This window comes from Emys orbicularis, chromosome 2, assembly GCF_028017835.1.
Source record: "Emys orbicularis isolate rEmyOrb1 chromosome 2, rEmyOrb1.hap1, whole genome shotgun sequence".
Lineage (NCBI taxonomy): Eukaryota > Metazoa > Chordata > Testudines > Emydidae > Emys > Emys orbicularis.
Genome location: NC_088684.1, coordinates 12,526,007 through 12,552,227, shown reverse-complemented (window position 1 = coordinate 12,552,227; position 26,221 = coordinate 12,526,007). Strand labels below are relative to the sequence as shown.

The window sequence follows — 26,221 nt, the reverse complement described above, 5'->3', positions numbered from 1 at the left end:
AATTATTATATAGCAAAGCCTTTGGAATTGCAGTCTGCATTTAAACTAGGGATTCAATCCATGGGCTGTGCCTGACGCAGATCAAGTCTCATCCACCAAGTGTGGATGAAATTTGGCATCTGATCTTAAGAGCTGTTGAGCACCTGCTACTCCCATTGAAATCAGGAAGAGTTACAGAAGAATGAGAACTTTCAAGATAAGACACTACAAAGTACTCTCCAGTCAATGGAATATTTTCATTTCAATTTCCCCAATGCAAAAAATGAAAAAAAAAATCAGCACATCAAAATATTCCTATGGGAAATTTCAATTCTGCAGACACTGCGTTTATTCCAATAGAAATGTCCGGACCAGCTCTGCACAAATATAACCCCATTGACTACAATGCCCTTAGAAATCAACAGGCTTTACATCAGATTCCTTCTCCAGTGTAAATTAGGTCAGAATCAGGCACAAGGAGTTCTGGTATAGCCTTTCCCTACAACAGCCCAACTGTTCCCCACAATTCCAGGCACGATGGTCGCGCTAAAGCTACAGTGGAGGGGCACATGAGGCACACAGCAGGGAATAGCGAGGATTAAATGGCTTCTCCTCACTATGTGATGTGAGGTGCACATGAGTAGGTAGCTCTGGAGTTAGCAATGAGACCTGAAACAGGGAGAACCTACTTGAAATGTCTTTTCCATCCTGATGACTTTAGATACCTTCAAAACACCTAAATACCTTCAAAACTCTGGGCCTTGGGGCCTTTATCCAAAACTCACTGACATCAGTCATAGGCTTTCCTTTCACATCAATAATCTTTTGATCATGCCCTCAAGTTTTACTGGGACACAGTTGCTTTGGAATGCTATATAAACACCTAGGTGTATAGTCTCCTCTGGATGACATCTTTAAAAGGCAGCTTAGAAATCAAAAAAAGTAAGCCAAAGGAAATTCTATTTCCCTATGGCTGATTTGAGCAATTGGTGCTGTGTGCCCCCAATACGCAGGTTGAGAGAACAGAAAGTGCTAAAAATTGACTGTAAAGAATCCCAGATTCATGTCAGGTGGCTCAACTCTACCATCACACCCCAGAATGCATCATTCTGTCCTATCACCATTTACTGAAGAGCATGGAACCAGTTTTTTATTATTGTTAATAAAATAATAATGTATTATTAATTATTATTATTATTAAAAAAGAAATTGAAACCCATGAGAAAATAAATTAGGCTCCTTTGCAACCCTGTGGGCTTATTCCACCTAACATCATAATCATCATTTCCAATAAAATCAAAGAATGATGCATTCTGGGATATTAGAATGAGGCAGAGCCAACTGCCACAACACTAGAGAGTTTTAATGAGGCATATTTAGATGGTGACTGGTGTACTCATTGCCCCTCCAAGCCTGATAATTGGTGGCAGCTTCCACCTATGGCTGGACTCCAGAGTTATTTCCATATTTTTAAGTGTAAAGGACATTTAAGCTTCTCTTGGGTTATGGAAACAGATCACAAGGAGAGAATCTAACCAAAATCCACCCAATATTACTATTATTTTGTACCGAATACACTGTTAGCAGTCTATCCCCTAGATGGAATTACTCAAACACCATTTGGTAGTGCATGCAGCTTGTTTACTGGAATATTTTCTAAATCAAGCTCCGACAGCCAAAATGCACAGAGGATAGTAACTCAAGCACCCAAGTCACCCAGTCTGACTTTCTAACTAATTTTATTGGTCATTGATCAGCTCTGTGCCTCGGTGACTCTTCCACCCTTACTCATGCAGAGTAGCACCTTCCTCCACTGCTTGCAAAGCGAAGTGCTACTTGTTCTGAGGAAGGATGGCAGGACGGGGCTCTATCATGTGATAAATAAGCTGTCAAACAAAGGAATGAAAAGTACCAAAGTTTCTGAGTGACAGTTATTGTTACTTATTATTTACAGAGTGTCAGCAGTACATCCAGTGATGTGTAAATACATAAGTCGACATGGGGTCTGATTCTTCTTTCATTTACTCCCGAATTGCTTTGGTGTGACTCCAGTGAAGACAACGGTGTTGGTATCTGTGTAAAGCCAGTGTGCAAGTGACGAATCAGGCCCCTGTCATTTCCCTTAGGAGCTTATTATCTAAACCACGCTCCACACAACACATCAGGCACAGGGACGAGTTTGAGCTAGTGTGAGGAATCTGGCAGGATCATTTTCATTTTTGGCAAGAAAAACTGTCCCAAATGCTAATGCAGCAGTTAGCATGAAGTCACTCGACCCAGTGGAAGTCACCGTAACTTGGGGAGAGAGACTGATTAATGACAGATTTTGCATCATGATGGTAAATTAATTTGCAGCTAAATTTGTTAGAACTCTTTTTTCTGTCAAATTTCACAATATGTGAAAGGAGGGTATTTTCCCTTCCTTCACAGTTCATGATTGTCCATTTCTCATATAAACATACATAAAACTAGAAGCAAATGTTTTAGGCGAGAACACAGGAGATCAATCCCACGGTCAGAATAGAGGAGAGGAAGCAGTTCAAACAAACTTAAATTAGTTTTTTCTAGTAGTTTAACTAAAAGAGACTTTACACCATAACTGTTTTTAAAGCTGCATGTACGTTCAGATGAGCCAATGCCAGAACACTGGATCTGCTCCTCTTTGAATTTCAGGATAGGAAGAGAAGCGGGGGAGGGGAAGGGGTTGAATTGCCACACCCAAACCTAACCCGGGGCATTTATTCCAGGTTGTCTGCAGGACCAGAAGGGTCTATTTTCTGAATTTCTGTGAGAGCAGCTGATCTCTTGAGATCTTCATTGTTACTGAGAGCAGATATGAATGACAGAATTGAATGATAGTCCTTGTACAGAGGCAACATAGGAATGGGCATACCAGATCAGACAGTACGTGTAAACAACATGGGTGGAAGGCACAACGAACATGTATCGCCATGCTGTGAAAGGATAAAGCAGAATTGCACTGCCGGTTCTCTGGGGAGTACAGGGATTGCTCCTTCCCTAGTGCCCAGAGGGGTCACAAACCATCCAAAAGTGAAAGTAGGGCCATGACCCTGCTCCCCCCCTAACCTCCCAATAGCAGCCAGCTCTGGGCATACCAAGTGGGAGAACAGGTTGTACTAGCCAAAAGGACGCTGCAGACTCCACACTTCCCATGTGCCCCAAGGAGCTCCAAGAGAGATGGAGCAGGTCCCCAGTGCTGGCTAGAACACAGATGACATGACCAGCCATCAGTTTCAACTCTGTTCTAGAATTCAGTTGAAAGCCTGACATCTGGATACCGCCTGTGCATTGTAACAGAAAAGTATCTGTTTTATTCACATCCAATGAAAACTCACCCTCTCGCCATCTAGGAGTAAGTGGACCCTGAAGTTCATCGATTCGTTGATAACAATCTCTTCGTTCCTGTATAAGATCTGAAATATTCTACTGTGCACGTTGTTCTCATGAACGCAGGCTGAAGCGAGGCTAGAGTCACCTGCACAAAACAGACAGAGCATGGCTTTGGATTTTTGCAAAGAGATCATTTTCTAGCTTACATTTCGGCTCCCAGGATTAATTAGGCCCATTGTATTTATATTTGTAATTACACACTCACATTCCTAATAATTAATGTTAATGGAGCATAATGTTGCTGCAGGATAATGGTTCCCTGCTGAGGCATTGAAAGAAAACAAGCTGAAGCAGGCAGGCTGCTTTTTAAAGGAGGACACTGACATTGTTTCTAATGATGGATATGCCCTGTAAGGTTCTCCTGAGATGTTTAGGATGCTTAAGGGGGGGGGGGGGGGCATAGCTCAGTGGTTTGACCATTGGCCTGCTGAACCCAGGGTTGTGAGTTCAATCCTTGAAAGGGACACTTAGGGATCTGGGGCAAAAATCTGTCTGGGGATTGGTCCTGCTTTGAGCAGGGGGTTGGACTATATGACCTCCTGAGGTCCCTTCCAACCCTGATATTCTATGATTAAGCAGCTCATCAGAACCCTAGCTTGGAATCCGTAAAATTTGGCTGAGTATCTTCTGAGAAAGCAGGTTCTTCCATGAAATACCATGGCTGGGGCAGAAATGCCAGGTCAGCTGTCCCCTCTCTGCTCCAGGCTAAAACACAGAAGTGCAAAGACACCACAAAAAACTCTTCCTAACCTCCAATAATTCTGTGGAATCCCTGGGATCCGGAGCATATGACAGCTTCCCTCTTGAGTGACACACCAGGAACCTCCAGAGCTAAAAGCACAAGTTGCTACAGTTTGAGGTATAGATGTTCTCTAGCTAGGGCTATACCAGACTCACATCCAAGTAACAGACTGACTTAGCAGTCTACAGTGCGAGCATGCCCAGTCACTGATCTAAGGGTCTCTGGTGTTCAGAGACTTTCAAGGTTGTACCATAATTTTTAATCAGTATCCTCTAGTAATTACACTTCTATTGCCTTGGGGCAACAACATCCCTGCAAAGCTTCCTCCCATCCAGCCCTACCCAGAGCCATTCTGTGACCATGTGAATTTTAAAAACATGATTCTTGAGCACAGGACTGGCCCTAAAGGTTTTGTCACCTAGGGTAGAAAACATTTTCAATGCCCCATCCCCAACCCCGCACAAAATGCACAAGCAAAAGCAATAAAAACACCCGTCAAGCAAAAACAAATTGACAAAAAAAAAAAAAACAAAAAAAAAAAACAAGGATTTGACACCCCTGAACATTGGTGCCCAGGGTAGCAAACCTGATTACCCACCCCCTAAGGTCACCCCAGCTCACGTAAGTTCTGACTGATGGTTTTCTGGAATATTATAATATTATTATTATTTATTTGTATTAGCAGTGCGTTTAGAAGGCCCAGTCACGGGCCAGGACCCCATTGTGCTAGGCACTGTACAAACCCAGAACAAAATGATCCTCATTGCTCCCAAGAGTTTACAATCTAGTTCAACAACTCTCCTGGCTTTCAAGCGAGTCTACTTAAAAGGTGCAGAAGTTTTGCTCCTGTAAAGAGAGGCAGAACTGAAAAACCTAAGTCTCTTATCCCTATTCTGGAAAGCATTCAAGCGTGTGCTTTTATGAACAGGAAAGGAGTTAAGCAAGCGTTTGAAGTGCTTTCCTGAACTGGGACCTTTGTGCAGATGTTTTGTACTCATCACAACTGCCAAATGAACAGAGCAGGCAACACTATGTCGTTTGCAAACCCAAGGCTACAACTGCTCCCATGCAAGCCGGGAGGTCTGAGGAAGCACTCGTTTGTGAAACTCTGATCAAGAGGAGGTGGCACTGAATGAATTCTGCTGAATGGATCACTGTTGTTTTACTTCTCTCCAGTTGGTGGAAAATGTGTATACAATTTGCAGTCCGTATCTCTGGATACTACTATAGGGGAGTAGCATGGAGTATTTCCTAGTGTCAATTTTATTTGCAAAAATTAAAATAAAAAGGGGGGAGTGGTATGGGAACTCTCTAAAAGCCAAGCATGTTGCCAGGGAGATAGGCAAATGGTACTATAGCATAATAATCATCATTGATTATTTATTTAGCACCAGTCTGTTTGGCCTGTACCAGATACATAAATAAAGACCGCCCCACTGCCAAAAAGTTTACTATCTAAAAGGGTTTATGGAGGAATATGAGTTATATACAGATCAGACTGAGTTCAATATTTACCGGGTCCATCTGGCTGAAACTCTAAACTACATTCAAGTCAGTTTTCCTAACTCTGATTTTTATCAAGCATACTTAGGAATATGCAAATTATTTCCTCTACCCAATGTCTTCCCATCAGGTACCCTGGACAGCTGCTGCTCATACGTGTGGGTAATCCAAAAAAAAAAAAAAGCATATTTACTTTGTTGCGCTACAGCTGTTCCAATAGAATGCTTGAGCCAGATGAACTCTTCAAAGGCATGCAGTCATATTTATTTTAATTTAAACCTCATCATTTTAGAGACACCTGGAAAATTATATTACAGACCTAATGTATTCTTATTCCTATCTGACAGACAAAAGGGCTTTGCTGTTATTTGATTTGGATATTGATATACTGGTTCTCTTCGGAGATGGAAAGCTTAATGTAATTTTCATTTCAAACACATTCCTGCCCAGACCACTGCTAGTGGATAATTGGTTTGGAAGTTAGATTTGCATGGCGGCATTAGAGCCACTATTTTTATTGAGAAGGTCAAAGTCAAAGACAGCCAACAATGCCTAGGATTCTATACAATAAGGTGAATGGATACAATGCCTCAGGGAATGTTCCATATAGCTCAGTGGTAGAGTGTTTGACTGCAGATCAAGTGGTCCTTGCTTCATATCCAAGTGCCCCCTTATAAACCTGTTCCTTTAACAAAAATAATTGCATATTGTCACGGAGTGTGGGGGGACACAAGGCCCTGCACCCCCGGCTTCCTGTGATTCACCATGACTCTCAGCCAGCCAGTAAAGCAGAAGGTTTATTTAGACGACAGGAACACAGTCCAAGACAGGTCTTGCAGGCACAGACAACAGGACCCCCTCAGTTAGGTCCATCTTGGGGTCCCAGGGGCACCACAGCCCCATTGGGGGGGGCAGAGACCCGTCTCGGTTTCCTCCATTACCAGCCAGCTCCTGAAAAACTCTCTCTCCCCCCAACGTCTCCTCCCCCAGCGTTTGTTCAGTTTCCCGGGCAAAGGTGTCACCTGGCCTCTAACTCCTTCCTGGGTTCTCATGTTACATGCTCAGGTATCCTCCCTCAAGGCCAGTCTCCCATCCCCCAATGCAGACCATCCTAGCCACACTCCCCTGCCTTCCCAGGCCAACACTCCCCACTCAGCATTCAAAGACCACATTAAGAACAGTCCCAGTTCGTCACACATATCCCTTTCCATTATGTTCAGGAGTTCCACTGAATAGGGATGCCTGAAATGAATGGAAACACTCAACATTTCAGCTTTGAAATTCAACATGCCCTATGTTCACAGAGATCAGCATTCCTAGAGGGCTCCAGAGAGGAGAGCTACAATGCACTGGTAGACTAATCCCACCAGACGCTGAGCACCATCCACTCCCAACATACTTCAGTGACTGCAGCCTTCGGCTCTGCATCCAGCCCCACTCCAAAAAGTCACTATGCCAGACTGTGGTAGGAGTCCCCATGGAGCAGTGTGTGGTGGTGTGCAGAAAGCTCAGCCATGCTGTATGAGATGCTGGCATCCTGTCCCACCCAGATGCAGCAGAATGGCAGCATCACCGCTGTATCAAGGGCCCTCCATGTTGATGCTATGTAACTACAAGAGTTTAGGCAGAATACATGCATGCTGTTTTAAAGGTGAACTGAAAGCCAGTCCGGCCCCTGGGGGTCCTTTATTTCCCCTGCTAGTGTAGATGACATTGCTAACAGCTCAAGCATTATAAAGAACACAGCTCCCATTCTGTTGAGATGTTGGCAATCCGAATCGTTAGTGCCGAACATAGAAAATCAAGGGGCCTTAACTAAGGTTGCCAACTTTCCAATCGCACAAAACCAAACACCCCTGCCCTGCCCCATCCCTTCTCTGAGGCCCCACCCCCTCCCTCTGTCGCTCACTCTCCCCCACTCACTTTCACCGGGCTTGGGCAGGGGGCTGGGATGCAGGAGGGTGTGAGGGCTCCGGCTGCAGGTGCAGGCTCTGGGGTGGGGTCAGAAATGAAGGGTTCAGGGTGTGGGAGGGGGCTCCAGGCTGGGACAGGCGTGCAGGGGGATGAGGATTCCGGCTGGGGATGTGGGCTCTGGGGTATGGGTTTTGGGGTGAAGGAAGGGGCTCCGGGCTGGGGCAAGGGGTTGGGGTGTTGGGGGGTGCAGGAGGGGAATCCGGGCTGGGGCAGGTGGTTGGGGGCAGGGCAGCCAGGGAGGCTCGTCGCGGTAACCAACCGACGGGAGCTGCGAAGCCGGCACTAGGGGCGTGGACAGCGCATGGAGCCTCCCTGGCCGCCCACGTGTCTAGGGGCTGCAGAGACCTGGCAGCCGCTTCCGGGAGCCACACAGAGCTAGGGCAGGTAGTGAGCCTGCCTTAGCCCCGGGCCCCCCCGGGCCGCCGAACAGAGCCGCCAAGGTCCCTTTTCGACCGGGCATTCCAGTTGAAAACCGGACGCCTGGCAACCCTAGCCTTGACTCCCACTAGGTTTCATTTGCCAATTTATCTGCGCAAATCGGAGGATTTTCATCACCTAATTCATTCTAGTGTCATAGCTGCTCCCAACTCGGGTGTGAATATTTGGTACCCTTCAGCTTGAATTTCATGCTGTGTGTCTAATGCACACATACATGTGCGTGCGCACAGACAGACACACACTCCCCTCACCCTCCTCAGAGTTAATAAATAAATAAATAAATACATGAAAATTAATTTAAAAAATCTGGACAGAGACCAAGACATTTTTTTGTTTGTGTTTTTTTTGAAGGAGGGGTTGATTTGATGCAAACCTCCTGGTATTTAAAATACCCTCATGTAGCTTTTTTTTTGGGGGGGGGGGGGGGTTTCAGCCTCGTGCATTTTGTTCAATTGGCAACACTGTACCAAGACAATTACTAAAAATCTTGGGACTGATCAGCCTCATGTCCTTAAATAAAAGAACTCTTCTGTAGTTTAAAATGTCCTGAGCCCCTTTTTGTTTTTCTAAAGAAGGATTTGTGTGTTTTTAATCCCTATGGTTTTGAATACAGTTTAGCAGCCATTTAATTACTGCCTGCAAAGAAAAGCCCCACATTTCCCATCATGTGAGGGGGCCAAATTAGGAAATAAACTGCATAAAGCTCCATCAGATGTTACTCTTTTCTGCCAAGCTTGGCTCTCTGTCTCTTTCCCCTGTGTGGATAGCTAGTTTGTGCCCCGATCCTGCGAATGCTTCCACACATGTCAAATATTAAGTATGTGAAACAAAGTCAATGGGATTACTCACCTGCTTAAAGTTGGGCATGAGTGTTTGCACGGTCAAGGCCCTAGTCTGTGCAAGTGCTTACGTGGTCTCCATTGTCACAGTGTCTCACCTCACAGACACTAATGAATTAATTCTCACCGCACCTCTGTGAGGTTGGGAAGGGTTTGTAATGCCAGTCTAGACAGCACACGGAGACACAGAGAGATTGAATGACTTGTCTAAAATCACACAGGAAGTCTGCTGCAGAGCTCGGAAGTGAATTCTACTCTTCTCCCGTGTCCCAGGCCAGTGCTTGAACCACACATGATCTCCTGTCCCCTATACACCCAACAACACCACATCACATATCCCACTGCCCTGTAACTCTAGATGTTCCTAATAGGCAATAACGAGGGCTTGTGTTTTTCAAGGTATATTAATTTCACTTTTCAGGGTTCATTTTTAACATTTTTTGAGTTCTATGTAGATATCCATACATTTGGTTTTTTCAGGGCTGTCTCTTAGTACATACGTGATGTACTGCTCCAAACAGCACGACGTTAAAACACACAAGGGAACCTTTATTGCACACCAGCAAGGCCTACACAGACCAATTAATGTGCAACATTATTTAGAAATCACCCCCCTGTAATCTGCATTACTGCTCCATGTAGACAAGCCCTTAGATACATGCTAGGGAGCAGTGCCATCACCTACCTAAACAAACAGCTGTGGGAAAGGGGCGAAGTCAACATAAACTGAATAACCAATTCTGGAGTTTATTGGATAAACACCAATTTCTTTGTGTGTGTACCAAGGGCGTTTTATTGGTGTTTATCAGTTCAAACCTAAAATCAGAAAACCTAGATATAAGACATCATCAGAAAAGCCTTGGAACATAGCCCATGATTAGTTGCCTTAACAATGACTAGTTTGCCTAAAGCAATCATTTCCAATGGGGTGGGGGGGAGGGAATGTAACCCTTAAATAACAACAACCATCTTTCCTACAGATCGGAAGCAGCAGCAAAGCTCAGCAATGAAAATGCTGAAATGTGTGAAAAATATGTTCTCCCCAGAGAAATCGAATTACGATCCCCACCCTGAAGCAAATTATGTTCCACACAACATGCCTATTAGTCTCTCTGCACTAGATTGACACAGCCCTTTCTAAACTGCGCAGGGAAGGAGACGTCCCTTATTCCTCCCCACACACATTTAGTCCTGCTCAGATTGTGACCTCATGTGAGGACGGACAGGATTTGAACCTGGGCTTTCAGGGCTACTGGGTAAATAGCATCCTCATGCTGTAATTTAGCCCCTGCCTCAACACACAGTCTGCAGAGGTTGCAGGCCACGGGAAGTTCCGACTTGATTGATCCGACTGACAGTTGTCTTAGTGACCCCTTATTGGCTCCTTGATCCTATAGAAGCCCCTGGGGTATACCAGGAAGTGTCCAGGCAACAATGTGAATCCCTAGCTAGCTGCCATGATTACCATGCTTTTCTACCTCTGAACTCCTGGGGCTGACCTCAGCTCTGACTTGGATCTTGACTGCTGATTGACTCCCAAAACTCAAACTCTGACCCTGATACCTGGTACTGACCTTGAGCTCCATTCCTGACTCCATCTCTGGCTCTAGCCCTCAGCTTTCCTCCTGACTTGGACTCTGCACTTGACTCTTGACTCCGACAAGCTCTGACGCTTGGCTTTGGTTCCTGGCTTCCAAGCTCCTGCCACTAGTCCTGCCTACCTTTGCCCAGGATCCTGACAGTTTGCCTGGACTCCTCATAACCCATGAAGAAGGTTGGCCCTGTGGGGACATGGCATCAGGAGGCCACTCCCTACCCAGCATGACCCACAGGGCACTAGATACAACTGAATGGGTTGACAGCCACCAGAAGGGAACATCTCATGTTCTGAACAAAAGTGGTGCAGCCTACCTGGCTACATGACGAATACTCCTTGTTGCAATGGAGACTGCCAAAAATTTAGGGGGTTCCTCCACCAATGTCATCTGCTGTTCCTGTTCTCACCCTGGTTCTACCCCACAGACCAGGCAAAACTAGGATTTGTAATTAGTCTCCTGATGCCCCCCACTTCTCATGGAGCACATCGAAGGCACAGCGAGCCCCCATCACACCTGCAAGTCGAGGTTTGCCTGCACATCCTAGGGAAGCCCCAGTGAATTCCCCATCAGTGGATGCTCACGTACTCCAGAGCTGCGGACAATTTTATAGATGCCGATACAGCACAAGCCTTGGCCATCCTGGTTTAGCAAAAAAACAGGGCATGGCCACATAGAGACTATAGATGGTTTACTCCTGTCCTCAGGCCTGGTAACTATTGAAACAGTGCCTCTGGAAGTTGTTATCCAGGACTATTGAGAAACCATATGTTCCACTCATCCCACTTCCTCATAATTCTCAGAGACTCATGGCTGGTCGCTCATGACCCACACGTCCTCTGGTGGGAGCAGAGTGTCGGTTTCCGCTCTAAATTCTGTCAGCAAGTTTGTTTGCGCGCACCACTGGACAAGTCCTGGCTTCAAGATGCAAGTCCAAGTTGCTGCCGAGGTGCCCTCTGGTCCAGGCTGTGGCCAAGCTGGGACCATTGTCAGAGCTGGCTCTTGCTTTTCCCGCCAAGTACCATGACTATGCAGATATTTTTGAGGAAAAAAAAAAAAAAAGAAGTGGACATCCTACCACCACACCATGACTATGATTGTCCGACTGAGCTGCAACCTGGGACCAAGATAACTTTTGGCTGCATCTATGCCATATCAGAGCTGGAACTGGACACCTTGTGATCCTATCTCCAGGTTTAACATGGCCAAGGAATTTTATCCATCCTTCCACCTCCCCTGCCAGGGCTCTGGTTCTTTTAGTTAAAAGACTGATTGGACCTGCACTTACATGTGTATTACCAGGCCCTCAACCAGGTAACCATCAGAAATTGTTACCCGCTCCCACTCATGACAGAATTGTTAGACCACATACAATCAGCCCAGGTATTTACCAAGCTTGACCTAAGAGGAGACTACAATCTGGTGCAGATTCATGCAGAGAATGAGTGGGAAACAGCCTTTTGAACTGGTATAGCCACTACGAATATTTGGTAATGCTATTTGGTCTTACCAATGCCCCAGCAATATTCCAGCACTTTGTGAACAAGATATTTCATGACATCCTAGATCAATATATCATAGTCTATCTCAAAGATATACTCATCTTCTGAGAAAGCTTTGAGTAACACATTCAACATGTCTGGTCAGTCCTGGATCAGCTCCAACAGCATGGCCTATTTGTAAAACTCAAGAAATGCAGTTTCAACCAGCACTCTGTGCAGTTTTTGCATGACATCTTGTCCCTGGAGGGCCTCAGAATGGACCCTGGGAAGGTGGATGCTGTTCGGAGCTGGGCAGGCCACTGGAACATCAAGGAGATCCAACACTTCCTGGGGTTCACTATTTTTTATAGGCGCTTCATTCCTGGGTTCTCGGAATGAATAGCCCCACTGATAACACTCCTCCACAAACATACCTCCTTCACCTGGTCTCGAGAGGCTCAATGAGCGTTCAATCAATTCAAGAGGGCCTTCACTTGTGCTCCAGTCCTGATCCATCCTGACCCGATGTGGGCCTTTGTCATCAAGACTGATAAATCTAATGGAGCAATAGGGGCAATATTTTCCCAAAGATGTGACCCCCAATAGCACCTGCTCCGCTGTGCTTATTAATCCCTGAAAATAACTCTGGGAGAACAAAATTATGAGATTTTATATAAGGAGCTTCTAGCAAGCAAAGCTGCCTTTGAGAAAAGATGACACCGCCTCGAAGGTGTCCATGTAACTTTTGATTTATGCGTTCCCAATTAGTAATTTAAAAATAAAGAATAAAACCAAACTGAACTCTTTAGGGTATCAATCTCCAGGGCGGTTACAGATCATTTAATTTTGTGGAGGACTGTGAATGACACAATAAATGATCAAATTAATGATTTTATTTAATATACAGTAGTTAGTTAAGCAAACAGGCATCACAACATAACCATACACTGCATTTATACTCACATTCTAAAATGAAATGATGCATCCAGGGGTGATCAGCCCCTGACTGAGAAAAATGGTATAATCCTTTCTCTAATGGTGCCTTGATGGTGGATGGGTGCGCCTATCTAAAATCAGCATACTACCCTTTTTATAATTAATTATGATAATGTCCCTTAGTTAATTAACATTAAATCCAATTTTTACCATGTGTGTATTTCTGCTACCATAATTAAATATTTTCTACTTTCTCATTGCCTATTTAACATTAAGCATCGTGTGCATTACCATCTGCATAAATGCCATCCCAATAACTATGAATACAGACAGTATTTTCCAAAACATTAACATTTTATCTGAAACACTTGTAAAAACCAGTTAGGACCAAAACATGTTTACAACATGAGCTGGGGTGATGCCCTAACTTATCTAAAACTTGCCTCTGAATTGTCTCACTTCATTCATATTTTATTAGGTCTCGCTTTACTATTGTTAAACCTACTTTTAGGAAATAGATTTTTGGGCCTACTTACATTTCTATATAACATAAGCAAGCATCCTCTCTATAGGCTACACCCATAGACTTTAAGGTCAAAAGGGACCATTATGATCATCTAGTCTGACCTCCGACACATTGTAGGCCACAGAACCTTGCCCACCCATCCTTTAATAGATCCCCTAACCTGTCATTGAGTTACTAAAGTCCTGAAATAATGATTTAAAGACTTCAAGTTACACCTCTACCTCGATATAACGCTGTCCTTGGGAGCCAAAAAATCTTACCGTGTTATAGGTGAAACCGCGTTATATCGAACTTGCTTTGATCCACCGGAGTGCGCAGCCCCCCCCCCCAAGAGCACTGCTTTACCGCGTTATATCCAAATTCGTGTTATATTGAGTCACGTTATATCGGGGTAGAGGTGTACAGAGAATCCACCATTTACACTAATTTAAACCTGTAAGAGACCTGTGCCCCATGATGCAGAGGTAGGAGAAAAAAACCCAGGTATACAAAGATCATGTAGAGTATCTCCACAGGGCAAAGGTGCTGAACCAAAGACACCTTTGATGTACCCTGGTCCTCACAGATTTTTTACCATCACCAACACCTTGCTGCAAAAAGGCGAATGCCTTGCCAGCCACGCCCTCGCCCGCATGGAGCCTTTCATCCTCAAGTCCCATAATTTCCTGGATGCCACCATTCCCCAAGACTTCCTGTCCCTAATTGGTTCAGCTAAAAAAGGAGGAGGCCCTTTCCAGGAGCCTTGAGGCAGTAAATAAGAGACAACAGCAGGTTTGGGATGGCTTCCTCTACAACAAGAGCTGTTTACACATTCCACAGGACATCCTCAATGTGAGGTGCTGTGGCTCTGTCATGACGCACCACTACCTGGCCACTTCAGCCACCTCAAGACTCATCTCTTTGTTGCCTGCTCCTTCTGGTGGCTGCAGGTGCATCCAATGGTACACTCCTACCTCGGCTCCTGTGAGCTATGCACTTGCAACAAGAAACTGCCCACTAAGGCCCACAGCACTCTAATGCCTTCAGAAACCTCAGCTGAACTCTGGGCGGCCATTACCCTGGATTTGATGGACAAGTTTCCCATGCCTGACAGGCACACAGTCATCCTCACTGCAGTGAATCTACTAAGTAAAATGGCCCAGTTCACCCCCTGTTGTACATCTGCCTCCATAGACAAAATGGCCCAGCTCCTGATGATACACATCATTCGGCTTTATGGACTCCCCGAACGGATCACATCCAACCAACGAGCAAATTCATATCACAGTTTTGTGGTAATTCTACGTTTGTGGGAGGTCCATGCCTATACGTCCTCTGCTTATCATTCACAAACTGATGGCCTGTGTGAGAGAGTAAATCAGGTTTTGGAGCAATACCTGAGATACTTTATAAAAACAATGAGGAGTCTGGTGGCACCTTAAAGACTAACAGATTTATTTGGGCATAAGCTTTCGTGGGTAAAAACCTCACTTCTAAGCTTATGCCCAAATAAATCTATTAGTCTTTAAGGTGCCACCAGACTCCTTGTTGTTTTTGTAGATACAGACTACCACGGCTACCCCCTGATACTTGAGATACTTTATGAATTACCAGGCTGAGTTCTACAACAACACCCACCATGTGTTCACCAGGCAAAGTCCTTTTTATGAGAACTTTGTGTTCTATCCCTGTCTCCACCCAGCTATACCCACCACCTCTACGAACCCCACAGCTGCCGACTGGGCCCAGCAGATCCACAAGATGCAGAAAGAGCTTTAAACACATCTTGAAAACTCAAAAGGACTACGAACGACACGTTGACCGTCAGCATCAGGAAGGCCCAGCATTTTCTGTGGGGCAGAAAGTGTGGGTGCCAGCACAACACCTCTGCATGGACCAGCCCTGTTGCAAAGTGGAACGCCAGTACCATGGCCCATAACCAATCAACCCTGTGATCGTTTGGCTCTGAGTACGCAGATCCTTCAGAGTACACCGAGTGTTTCATGTGTCTCTTTTGAAGCCAGATGTCAACAGTCCTTTTGCACGCTGAACACAGCCACCTCTCCTTTTAGTGCAGTGCAGGGTCAAGACGAATATAATACTGGACTCTGAAATGAAACATGGCTTGCTCTGGTGTTTCACTAATTGGGAAGTCTATGGCCCCAAAGAGTGATTGTGGGAGCTGGTGTCCCAGGTACACGCACCTGACCTCATGGAGGCCTTCCATGCAGTGCACCCGGACAACCCAGCCTGGCAGGGCGTTGTCCCTATGGGGTGTGGGTATGTGTGTAAAAAGGATCTGCATGACTTAAACCTGGGCCTTCAGGGTTACCAGGCAACTGACATCCTCACATTGCCACCCAATGGCAGCTGTAAACTGACCGCTCCCTGTGATGCACGATTTGCAGAGGTTGCATGCCAGAGGAAGTTCTACCTCCAGAGATCCAACTGACAGCTGTTTTAGCAATCCCTGATTGGCTCCTTGATCCTATAAGCCCATGGAGCATACCAGGAAGTGCCCAGGCAACAATGTGAATCCCTGGCTAGCTGTCATAACTGCCCTGCTTCTCTGCCTTTGAATTCCTGGTATTGATCTCGATTCAGACTTGGATCCTGACTCCCGATCAACCCCTGGAATCCGAACACTGACCCTGATATTGACTCTCGGCCTAATTCCTGACTCTGGCTCTCACCCTTGGCTTTACTCCTGATTCAGACTCCAGCTTTGACCCCCAGCCTGACTCTTGCTTCTGACACTGGCTCTGACCCCTGGCTTCAGTTCCCAACTCCCGAGCTCCTGACACTAGTCCTGCCTACTTTCACCCAGGATCCTGATATTTCATCGAAAGGGGGTGAAGGCGAGCAGGACTTGATGGAGAAAGGGTAGGGAGTGGAAGGAATTTTGGCTCTGCCCTTGCTCCCTCCCCAGGCCAGCTGGCCAGGAACACAATGAGGGAATGAGCTGCTCCACGAAGAGGGGTGAAGTAACTTATTCTTCCCCCAAGGAAGAGGAGGAGGAATTTGATCTCTGCTCCTGTCCTGGTGTGTCTATGCCTCACCCCTGCCTAAGGGGCAAAGTTACAATCAAGCCTATTGTTATGGTTCCACATATTTTACCATGTAGTTGCCCCAGGTTGTTATTTTTGTTCTAAATGTTACCCTATACATAGGGTTAGAATCCCATCCAATGTCAGAGTAATGAGAGCACCTTTGTATCCCTCCCTCTGCAAAGTACATCTCGGCAGGATACTTGGGATTTTGTGACATGTGTAAAATATGTGTGGGTGGGATATTAAACAAGCATGGAAAGAATCAGTACAGGGAACAGGCCTAACATTTATAAACTCATTAATATTCTTCACTTTATGTTGTTGTTTTTTTCTTTGGATTCCTTTAATAAACCAGGCCCACGAAAGCTTATGCTCAAATAAATTTGTTACTCTCTAAGGTGCCACAAGTACTCCTGTTCTTTTTAATAAACCAGTACACCAAATAAGATGATTATTCAAACACTGCGGACTTCAATCTCTCTTAATGACTACGGAAAACAATAACATTACACCAGCGTGCAAATAAACAAAGACACTTGTGATGCTTTGGGATTCACCTAGACAGTAAGGGCTCGTGTCATCACCTGCCCTGTAACTCTAAATGCTTCTGTGCAGCTTTAGCTCAGGGCCCTGACACCAGAAGCCAAAAAGGTCTTGGTCATTCTCCTTTGTCTGGAAAAACCCAGTTTTGCCTCCTTGGTCTGTTTACAGACTCCAAACCCTAATATCAGAAAGCCTCCATAATGTCAAATGCAGATTCATTACATACATTTTATAGTGATATTAATGAGCAGTGTGTTATTCATCTTCAAAGACTATATTACAAGACACTTTTCAATAGATGTCATGACAACAGTGTATGAGGTGTATTGAGCTGTTGAGGCCAGCTGAGTTTTACTGTTCTGTACCAGGGAGATCCTTGCCATCTGGCACTGGGGTGCTCTTAGGGTCAGAATACTAAACTCTACTAAGTCTTAATTTAAAGAAAGAGCTACTGTGAAAGAGTGTATGTGAACCGAGCTGCTGCATTAATAAAGCATGGCACACACTGTAAAGATCATAGAATATCAGGGTTGGAAGGGACCTCAGGAGATCATCTAGTCCAACCCCCTGCTCAAAGCAGGACCAATCCCCAATGAAATCAGCCAACAGATTTTTGCCCCATATCCCTAAATAGCCCCCTCAAGGATTGAGCTCACAATGCTGGGTTTAGCAGGCCAATGCTCAAACCACTGAGCTGTCCCTCCCCCCATGCTGTCATGTGAAGAGCAATTTACCCTTTAACACTTATATTTCCAGTTAATAATATACAGCTGCAAGAAACAAATCCTAATTTGAGTACTTATATGTCCCCTATTACCACAGCATCCAAAATACCTCACAACCTATTGAAGGTAGGCTAGAACTATTACCTCCATGTTACAGACTGGGAACTAAGGCACCAGTAGCTGTTAGATGTCTAAATACCTTTAAAAATTTGGCCTTAAGTGACTTGCCTAAGATTACACAGGAGGTTTGTGGCAGAGCCAGTAACTGAACCCAGATTTCCTGAGTGCCTGATCAGCACCTTAACCACTGGGCCATCTTTCCTCCTTATAGCCAGGGTCTGAAGCTCCCTCTGACTTCAGTGAGCTGATACCTTGAAAAGTCAGGCCTAGTATATTTAATTGCTAAGGATCTGTCTGTCCTCTATTTACTTTTTGTTTCCCTTGCTGTTGCCACGGTTTATGGGCACTTGCAGTCCTGCTAATTTTGCTATGGAAAAGTAGAACCTGTAGACATTCCTTGAATGAACATTAAAAACCAAGCACTATAGTGCAAAAAACCCACAACAAAAGACCAGAAAGTCTCATGCAAATAGAACTGTTTATCTGACTTGCTTCTTCCTTTCCCATCTGTTGGAGCCATATGCCTTCTTAAATAAGAGCTAATTATAGCCCTATTGCAACTAATCAAATAGTTGTAATTGTTGCAACCCTCTACTGGAGCTTTCATTTCCCCTTTATAAATGAAGCACTTTCTACACTCTGGTGGCTCTGGAGTACAGGGTAGTTGTAGACAATGCGTGTCTGAATTCACACGGGTGGGATGAGGATTTATGGATTGCTGCAATAGAGATGAGAGCCAAAGTACAGATGCCAAGTACAATAAAAGAGATGACTTTGGGACAGAAAGCTACAGTGTATAATAACGATCCATGGCTCTGTACATTAACAGACTGCTTGGTTAACTATGCTTTTGTGACACTACCACTGTCATTCCAAATGGGTAGTGGTGGGCTACCAAATTCAGTGACTGGCTTATTAAAAATCAGGGAATTGCAAATAAAAACTGAGCGGATTTTTTTTTTCCTCCTCAAACCAAACAGAAACATGTTTTGGGCTAGATCACCTCCTTCTATGAAACAAACAACCGAACAGCCAAGAACAGAAGAAAAGTGACTTGGTAAATGTCAAGGCAATACGCATGGAATTCCACAGCCCTACTCCCACAGAAGTAGGGCCTTTTCACTGCTTCAGTGTTCCATAGTCTGAGTGAAAATTGTGACGATTTCAAGGATTTCCAGCCACTTCCTGGGGCCCCACTCAACCCTGGAAAACAGATGCTCCCTGTCCACATCGTCCCCTCTCCTACCTTCTAAACTATGCACAGGACGCCCCAGGAGTTAATGCTGGCAGCAAGACATTGAGGATGAGGATGAATGCATCAGCTGGACCATGGGATGGAGGGCTTTCATGGCAGTAGGCCCAAAATGATGGAATTCACTCACGCAGGAAATAAGGATGACGAGAACATCAGCACCCACAGAGCCAAACACACACCTCACCTCTGCAGCTTTGCTCTTCCGCGCAGAAACTCCTAACCTGCTGTCATTTCTGGGAACAAAAAAAACCCCTCAGTTACCCTGTGCTCCCCACTGGAGTGGGATTGAGAAGAAATTTTCCTGACACAAAGCGCACTGTATGGATTTTAACTCTGGAAAGTGCACGGATATGATGGTGATGGGAGTGGTATAAGAACCTAAACAGAATACTGTACTTAACATGAAGGGTGAAATTTTGGCTCTGTTGACATCCGTAGCAAAACTGCCATTGACTTCAACTGGGTCAATATCTTACCCCAGGGGTCTGATTCACACTTACACTAAGGCCCCTTTACACCATTCAGGCAGTTTTACACCAGTTTAATTCACACTCACTATAAAGCCACTGTACATTGCCTGCGGGGTGTACAAGGGCCTTAGTGTAAATGAAAATCCAGTCCTAAAAATGTTATTAAATGAATACTTGAAACCCCCGCAAAAAGCCCAAACCAATCACGACACATTTCACCCAGCCCCAGTGCAGTTGTGAAGCTGGGAACACAAGATCTCATTTTCAGTCTTCCACGCTGTCCACTCAGTCAGCTCAGTAGTGTTCAGTCTAGACTACTGTCTTCTCCTCAATTAGAGGTAAACAGAAATAGATTGTTCCTATCTAATTCCTTCTAGCCATCAACCCACCAGCTGTTTCCTACTGTTACTGCCACAAAACGTTTGTGCACAAGTATATGGGTGACAGTGAATGGGGGCCACACTGAAAGCAAGGTGACAGCAGAAATCTCATCTTGTTGGAATGGAGAGGCCATGCCTGAGTTACAGAGAAATGTGCAGAAGGTAGTCAGGTACAAATAATTGATTCTGTCACGGCCTGTCAGAACGGAAAGCTAGCCATGATCAGTGTGGGTGACTAGCAGCTTCTGTCCTGCCTTTCCCATCACTGCTAATAAACCATTTCATGGGAGGAACTCTATAAATACTTAACAATACAAAGATAAATCAGTGATGAAATACATGATAAACACATATGCCTGTATGTATTTTACACACACACACAATTACATAATTAATTACGTAATAGGGTTATAAGGAATAGCCAGCATGGATTTGTCAAGAACAAATCATACCAAACCAACCTAAATTCTTCTTTGACAGGGTTACCGATTTAGTGGATGGGGTGAAGCAGTAGATGTGACTGCTTCTTGAGTAGCTAGTCCTACAAGGGTAGAAGCAATTCTTGATCTAGTCCTAAATCGAGCACAGAATCTGGTCCAAGAGGTAAATATAGGTGAACTCCTTGATAATAGCAACCGTAATCCAATTAAAGTTAACATCCCTGTATGGGGGAAATACCAAAGAAACCCACCACAGTAGCATTTCAGTTTAAATACAGGAACTACACAAAAATGAGGAAGCTAGTTAAATGGAAATAAAAAGGAACAGTCACAACAGTGAAATGCCTGCAAAATGCATGGAAACCATTTAAAACACTATAATAGAGACTCAAAGTAAATGAATACCCTGAATAAAATAATAAAATTAAATAATAAATAATAAACAATAAACAACAAACAACAGTAAGAGGACCAAAAAATGCCATCATGGCTAAACAGCAGAGTAAAAGAGTCAGAGATAAAAAGACATCCCTTAAAAACTGGAAGCCAAAAGCTACTGAGGAAAATAGAAAGGAGCATAAACTCTGGCAAGTCAATGGTAAAAGTATAATTAGGCAGGCTAAAAAAGAATTTAAAAAAAAACTAGCAAAAGACAATAACAGCAATTTTTTTAAGTACATCAAAAGCAGGAAGCCTGCCAAAGAATCAGTGGGGCCACTGGACGATTGAGGTGCTAATGGAGCACTCAAGGAAGACAAATTCGTTGTAGAAAGGCTAAATACATTCTTTGCATTGCTCTTCACTACAGAGGATGTGATGTAGATTCCCACACCTGAGCCATTCTTTTTAGGTGACAAATCTGAGGAATTGTCTCAGATTCAGGTTGTCAATAGAGGCAGTTTTGGAACAAATTGATAAATTAAACAGTAATAAGTCACCAGGACCAAATGGTATTGGCCCAAGAATTTGGAAGGAACTCAAATATGAAATTGCAAAGCTACTAACTGTGGTACGTAACCTATTACTTAAATCAGCCTCTTTACCAGATGCCTGAGGGCAGCTAATGTAACACCTTTTTTTTTTTTTTTTTTAAAGGCTCCAGAGGCAATCCTGGGAAGTACAGGCCAGTAAGACTAACTTCAGTACCAGGCAAAATGGATGAAATTACAGTAAAGACAAGAATTATCAGATACACAGATGAACATTTAATGTTGGGGAAGAGTCATATTGGCTTTGGTAAAGGGGAATCATGTCTCACCAAACTATTAGAATTATTTGAGGGTGACGACACCCAGGTGGACAAGAGTGATCCAGTTGATTTAGTGTACTTGGACTTTCAGAAAGCCTTTGGCAAGGTCCCACACCCAAGGCTCTTAAGCAAAGTAAGCAGTCCTAGGATGAGAGAGACAGTCCTCTCATAGATCAGTAATTGGTGAAAAGATAGGAAACAAAGGGTAGGAATCAACTGTCAGATTTCACAACGGAGAGTGATATATAATGGGGGTTACACAAGAATCTGAACTGGGACCAGTGCTGTGCAACATATTAATAAATTATCTGGAAAAGGGGGTAAACAGTGAGGTGGCAAAGTTTGCAGATGATACTAAATTACTCAAGATAAATAAGTCCAAAGCTGACTGTGAAGAGTTACAAAGGGATCTCGCAAAATTGGTGGGCTAGGCAACAAAATGGCAGACGAAATTCAATGTTGATAAGTGAAAAGTAATGCACACTGGAAAAATAATCCCATGTATACATACAAAATGATGGGGTCTAAATTAGCTGTTCCCACTCAGGAAAGAGATCTTGGAGTCATCGGGGATAATTCTCTGAAAACATCTGATCCATATGCACTGACAGTCCGGAAACATTAGGAACCATTATAAAAGGGATAGATAATAAGACAGAAAATATCATATTGCCACTATACAAATCCATGGTACACCCACATCTTGAATACTGTGTGCAATTCTGGCCAAGCCATCTGAAAAGAGATATATTAGTATTGGAAAAGGTACAGAGAAGGGCAACAAAAATTATTCGGGTCATGGAACAGCTTCCATATGAGTGATTAAAAAGACTGGTATTTGTTCAAGCTTTGAAAAGAGATGACTAAGGGGGGATCTGACAGAGGTCTACCAAATTATGCGTGGTGCGGAGAAAGTGAATAGGGAAGAGTTATTTACCCCTTCATACCACACAGAAACGAGGGGTCACCCAATGAAATTAATAGGCAGCAGATTTAAAACTAACATAAGGAAGTACTTCTTCATGCAATGCACAGTCAATTTGTGAAACTTGTTGACATGGGATGTTGTGAAGGCCAAAGTATAGCTGGATTCAAAAAAGAACTAGGAAAGTTCATGGAGGGTTGGTCTGTCAATGGCTATTAGCCAAAATGGTCAGGGATGCAACCCCATGTTCTGGGTGTCCCTAACCTCTGACTGCTAGAGGCTGGGATTGGATGACAGGGCATGGATCACTTCAATTGCTCTGTTCTGTTCATTCCCTCTGTAGGATCTGGTGCTGGCCTAGATGGACCATTGATCTGACCCAGTATGGCCATTCTTATGTTCTTATGCCTCGATTTTAGGAAGGCTTTTGTCAATCACCATGGGCAAATTAGGGAAATGTGGTCTAAATGAAATTTTTATAAGGTGGGTGCAACACTAGTTTAAAGTCTGTACTCAAAGAGTGGCTATGAACGGTTTGCTGTCAAATTGGGGAGCATATCTAGTGGGGTCCCACAGGGTTCAGTCCTGGGTCCAGTACTATTAGATATTTTGATTAACAACTTGGCTAATGGAGTGGAGAGTATGCTTATAAAATTTCAGATGACGCCAAGCTGGGAAGGCTTGCCAGCATTTTGGAGGACAGGATTAGTATTCAGAAAGACCTTATCAAATTGGGGAATTGGTCTGAAATCAACAAGATGAAATTCCATAAAGATAACTGCAAAGTATTTCACTTAGGAAGGAAAAATCAAGTGCAGGACTATAAAATGGGGAATAATTGGCTAGGCAGTAGTGCTGCTGAAAAGAATCTGGGGGTTATAGTGGGTCACAAAGTGAATATGAGTCAACAATGTGATGCAGTTGCGAAAAACGATAATATTCTGGGATGCACGGACAGGAGTATTATTGAATGTATGACATGGGAGGTAATTGTCTCACTCTACAGGGCACTGGTGAGGCCTCAGCTTGAGTATTGTGTCCAATTCTGGGCACCGCAATTTAGGAAAGATGAGGACAAACAGGAAAAAAGTTCACAGGAGTGCAACAGAAATGATAAAAGATTTAGAAAACCTGACCTATGAGGAAAGGTTAAACAAACTGGGTATATTTAGTCTTGAGAAAAGAAGACTGAGAGGAAACCAAGTAACAGTCTTCAAATTTGTTCAGGGCTGTTATAAAGAGGACTGTCATCAATTGTTCTCCATGTCCATGGAAGGTAGGACGAGAAGTAATGGGCTTAATCTGCTGCAAAGGAGATTTAGACTAGAGATTAGGAACAACTTTTTAACTATAAAATTAGTTAAACTTTGGAATGGGCTTTCAAGGGAGGTTGTCGAATCCCTATCATTCAAGGTTTTTAAGAACAGGTTGTACAAATACCTGTCAGGGATGGTAGATTTACTTGGTCCTGCCTCAGAGCAGGAGGCTGGACTTGATGATTCTCAAGGAACTAGAGACTTGTCATTAGAGCTGAACAGGAAACAGTTTTCCTGGCCTGTAAAAATTTTTGAGATTTAGAATATTTTCCTAACCCAAACTGGGATGAGAAGTCAAAAACCTCCTAAATTTTCATCAAATGAAAATTCAAAAATTTTCAGTTGAGGCCATAGAATCATAGAATATCAGGGTTGGAAGGGACCTCAGGAGGTCATCTAGTCCAGCCCCCTGCTCAAAGCAGGACCAATTCCCAACTAAATCATCCCAGCCAGGGCTTTGTCAAGCCTGACCTTAAAAACCTCTAAGGAAGGAAATTCCACCACCTCCCCAGGTAACCCATTCCAGTGCTTCATCACCCTCCTGTTGAAAATTTGTTGCTAATATCCAACCTAAACCTCCCCCCACTGCAACTTGAGACCATTACTCCTTGTTCTGTCATTTGGTACAACTGAGAACAGTTTAGATCCATCCTCTTTGGAACCCCCTTTCAGGTAGTTGAAAGCAGCTATCAAATCCCCCCTCATTCTTCTCTTCTGCAGACTAAACAATCCCAGTTCCCTCAGCCTCTCCTCATAAGTCATGTGCTCCAGCCCCGTAATCATTTTTGTTGCCCTCCACTGGACTCTTTCCAATTTTTCCACATCCTTCTTGTAGTGTGGGGCCCAAAACTGGACACAGTACTCCAGATGAGGCCTCACCAATGTCGAATAGAGGGGAATGATCACGTCCCTCGATCTGCTGGCAATGCCCCTACTTATATAGCCCAAAATGCCGTTAGCCTTCTTGGCAACAAGGGCACACTGTTGACTTATATCCAGCTTCTCGTCCACTGTAATCCCTAGGTCCTTTTCTGCAGAACTCCTTCCTAGCCATTCGGTCCCTAGTCTGTAACAGTGAATGGGATTCTTCCGTCCTAAGTGCAGGACGCTGCACGTGTCCTTGTTGAACCTCATTAGGTTTCTTTTGGCCCAACCCTCTAATTTGTCTAGGTCCCTCTGTAACCTATCCCTACCCGCCAGCGTATCTACCACTCCTCCCAGTTTAGTGTCAGCTGCAAACTTGCTGCGAGTGGAGTCCACACCATCCTCCAGATCATTAATGAAGATATTGAACAAAACTGGTCCCAGGACCGACCCTTGGGGCACTCCGCTTGAAACCGGCTGCCAACTAGACATGGAGCCATTGATCACTACCCGTTGAGTCTGACGATCTAGGTCCATTATAACATTTCATTTTCAAAACTTTGAAATGTTTTGTTTTAACCTTGACCATTGGTTTAAAAATGTTGTTTTTATTTTAATCACCTTCAATTTCTAAACAAAGAGTTATTTCAAACACGTTGAAATGTCTTGTTTCAATTCTTTTGAAACTTTTTATTGTCCAAAAAATTCTAAGTCGCTGAAACTGACCCTATCCTGCAAAAAGTTTTGGTTTCAAGAAATTGGCATTTTTTGACCCAAAAAAAAGGGTGTTTTTTTTTGTTAGAGCACAGGGATTGCCAAAAAATCCCCTACCAGTTCTACTTGGGTTAATGCATTGAATTGGGACTCAGGAGATATGGCTACTTCCTTTCTCCCAACCTTTGTCTATATGTATTGTAAGTTCTTCAAAGCTGGGGCTTTCTCTTACAATGTATTTCCACAGTGTTTCTAGGCACTACCAGAATCCACACTGTGACGGTAAGTTAAGGCTGCTAACTAACATTAAACCTGAAATACATGAATACCATGGAGAATCCACCTATACACGGAAGAAGGCAAGGACTCTATGGAAATAAGAATATGGGATCATGTCAGGGAAGACTTATTGTGATGCACATGCAAAAAGGGGGCAGAGAAAAGTCTCCAAGGGTACCCAAACTCTGTCATTTCCTGCCTTCACTTTGCAAACAGAAAGACCTTTTAACATATTTTGATATGGAGTGCATATAACTGCATATACACCATAAGAAACAATGGTGTCCATATGTCCATAGGACATATAATGTGCCTTTATTTCTGCAACCATAAGATGGACAGCCCTTATTCCGTGCCTTTCTGTGCCAACCCATCCCCATGGCTGTGTCTAACATTTCCAACCTCCAAAGATCACTCAAACAGAGAGTATTTATTTAAATAAGCTCAGGAGGGAATTTCAGCATTGTCAACTCTCATGATTAAGGTTG

General features: G+C 44.0%; 1 protein-coding gene across 1 annotated transcript in view; it reads right to left on the bottom strand.

Annotated features, from left to right (window-relative positions):
• The window catches only part of FAM135B (family with sequence similarity 135 member B), a 242,186-nt gene that overhangs the window by 127,252 nt on the left and 88,713 nt on the right, over positions 1 to 26,221 (bottom strand). Inside the window, exon 3 of the mRNA XM_065398959.1 lies at positions 3,336 to 3,475. Coding sequence (XP_065255031.1) covers positions 3,336 to 3,475 — 140 coding nt within the window. The remainder of the gene's footprint in view (positions 1 to 3,335; positions 3,476 to 26,221) is intronic.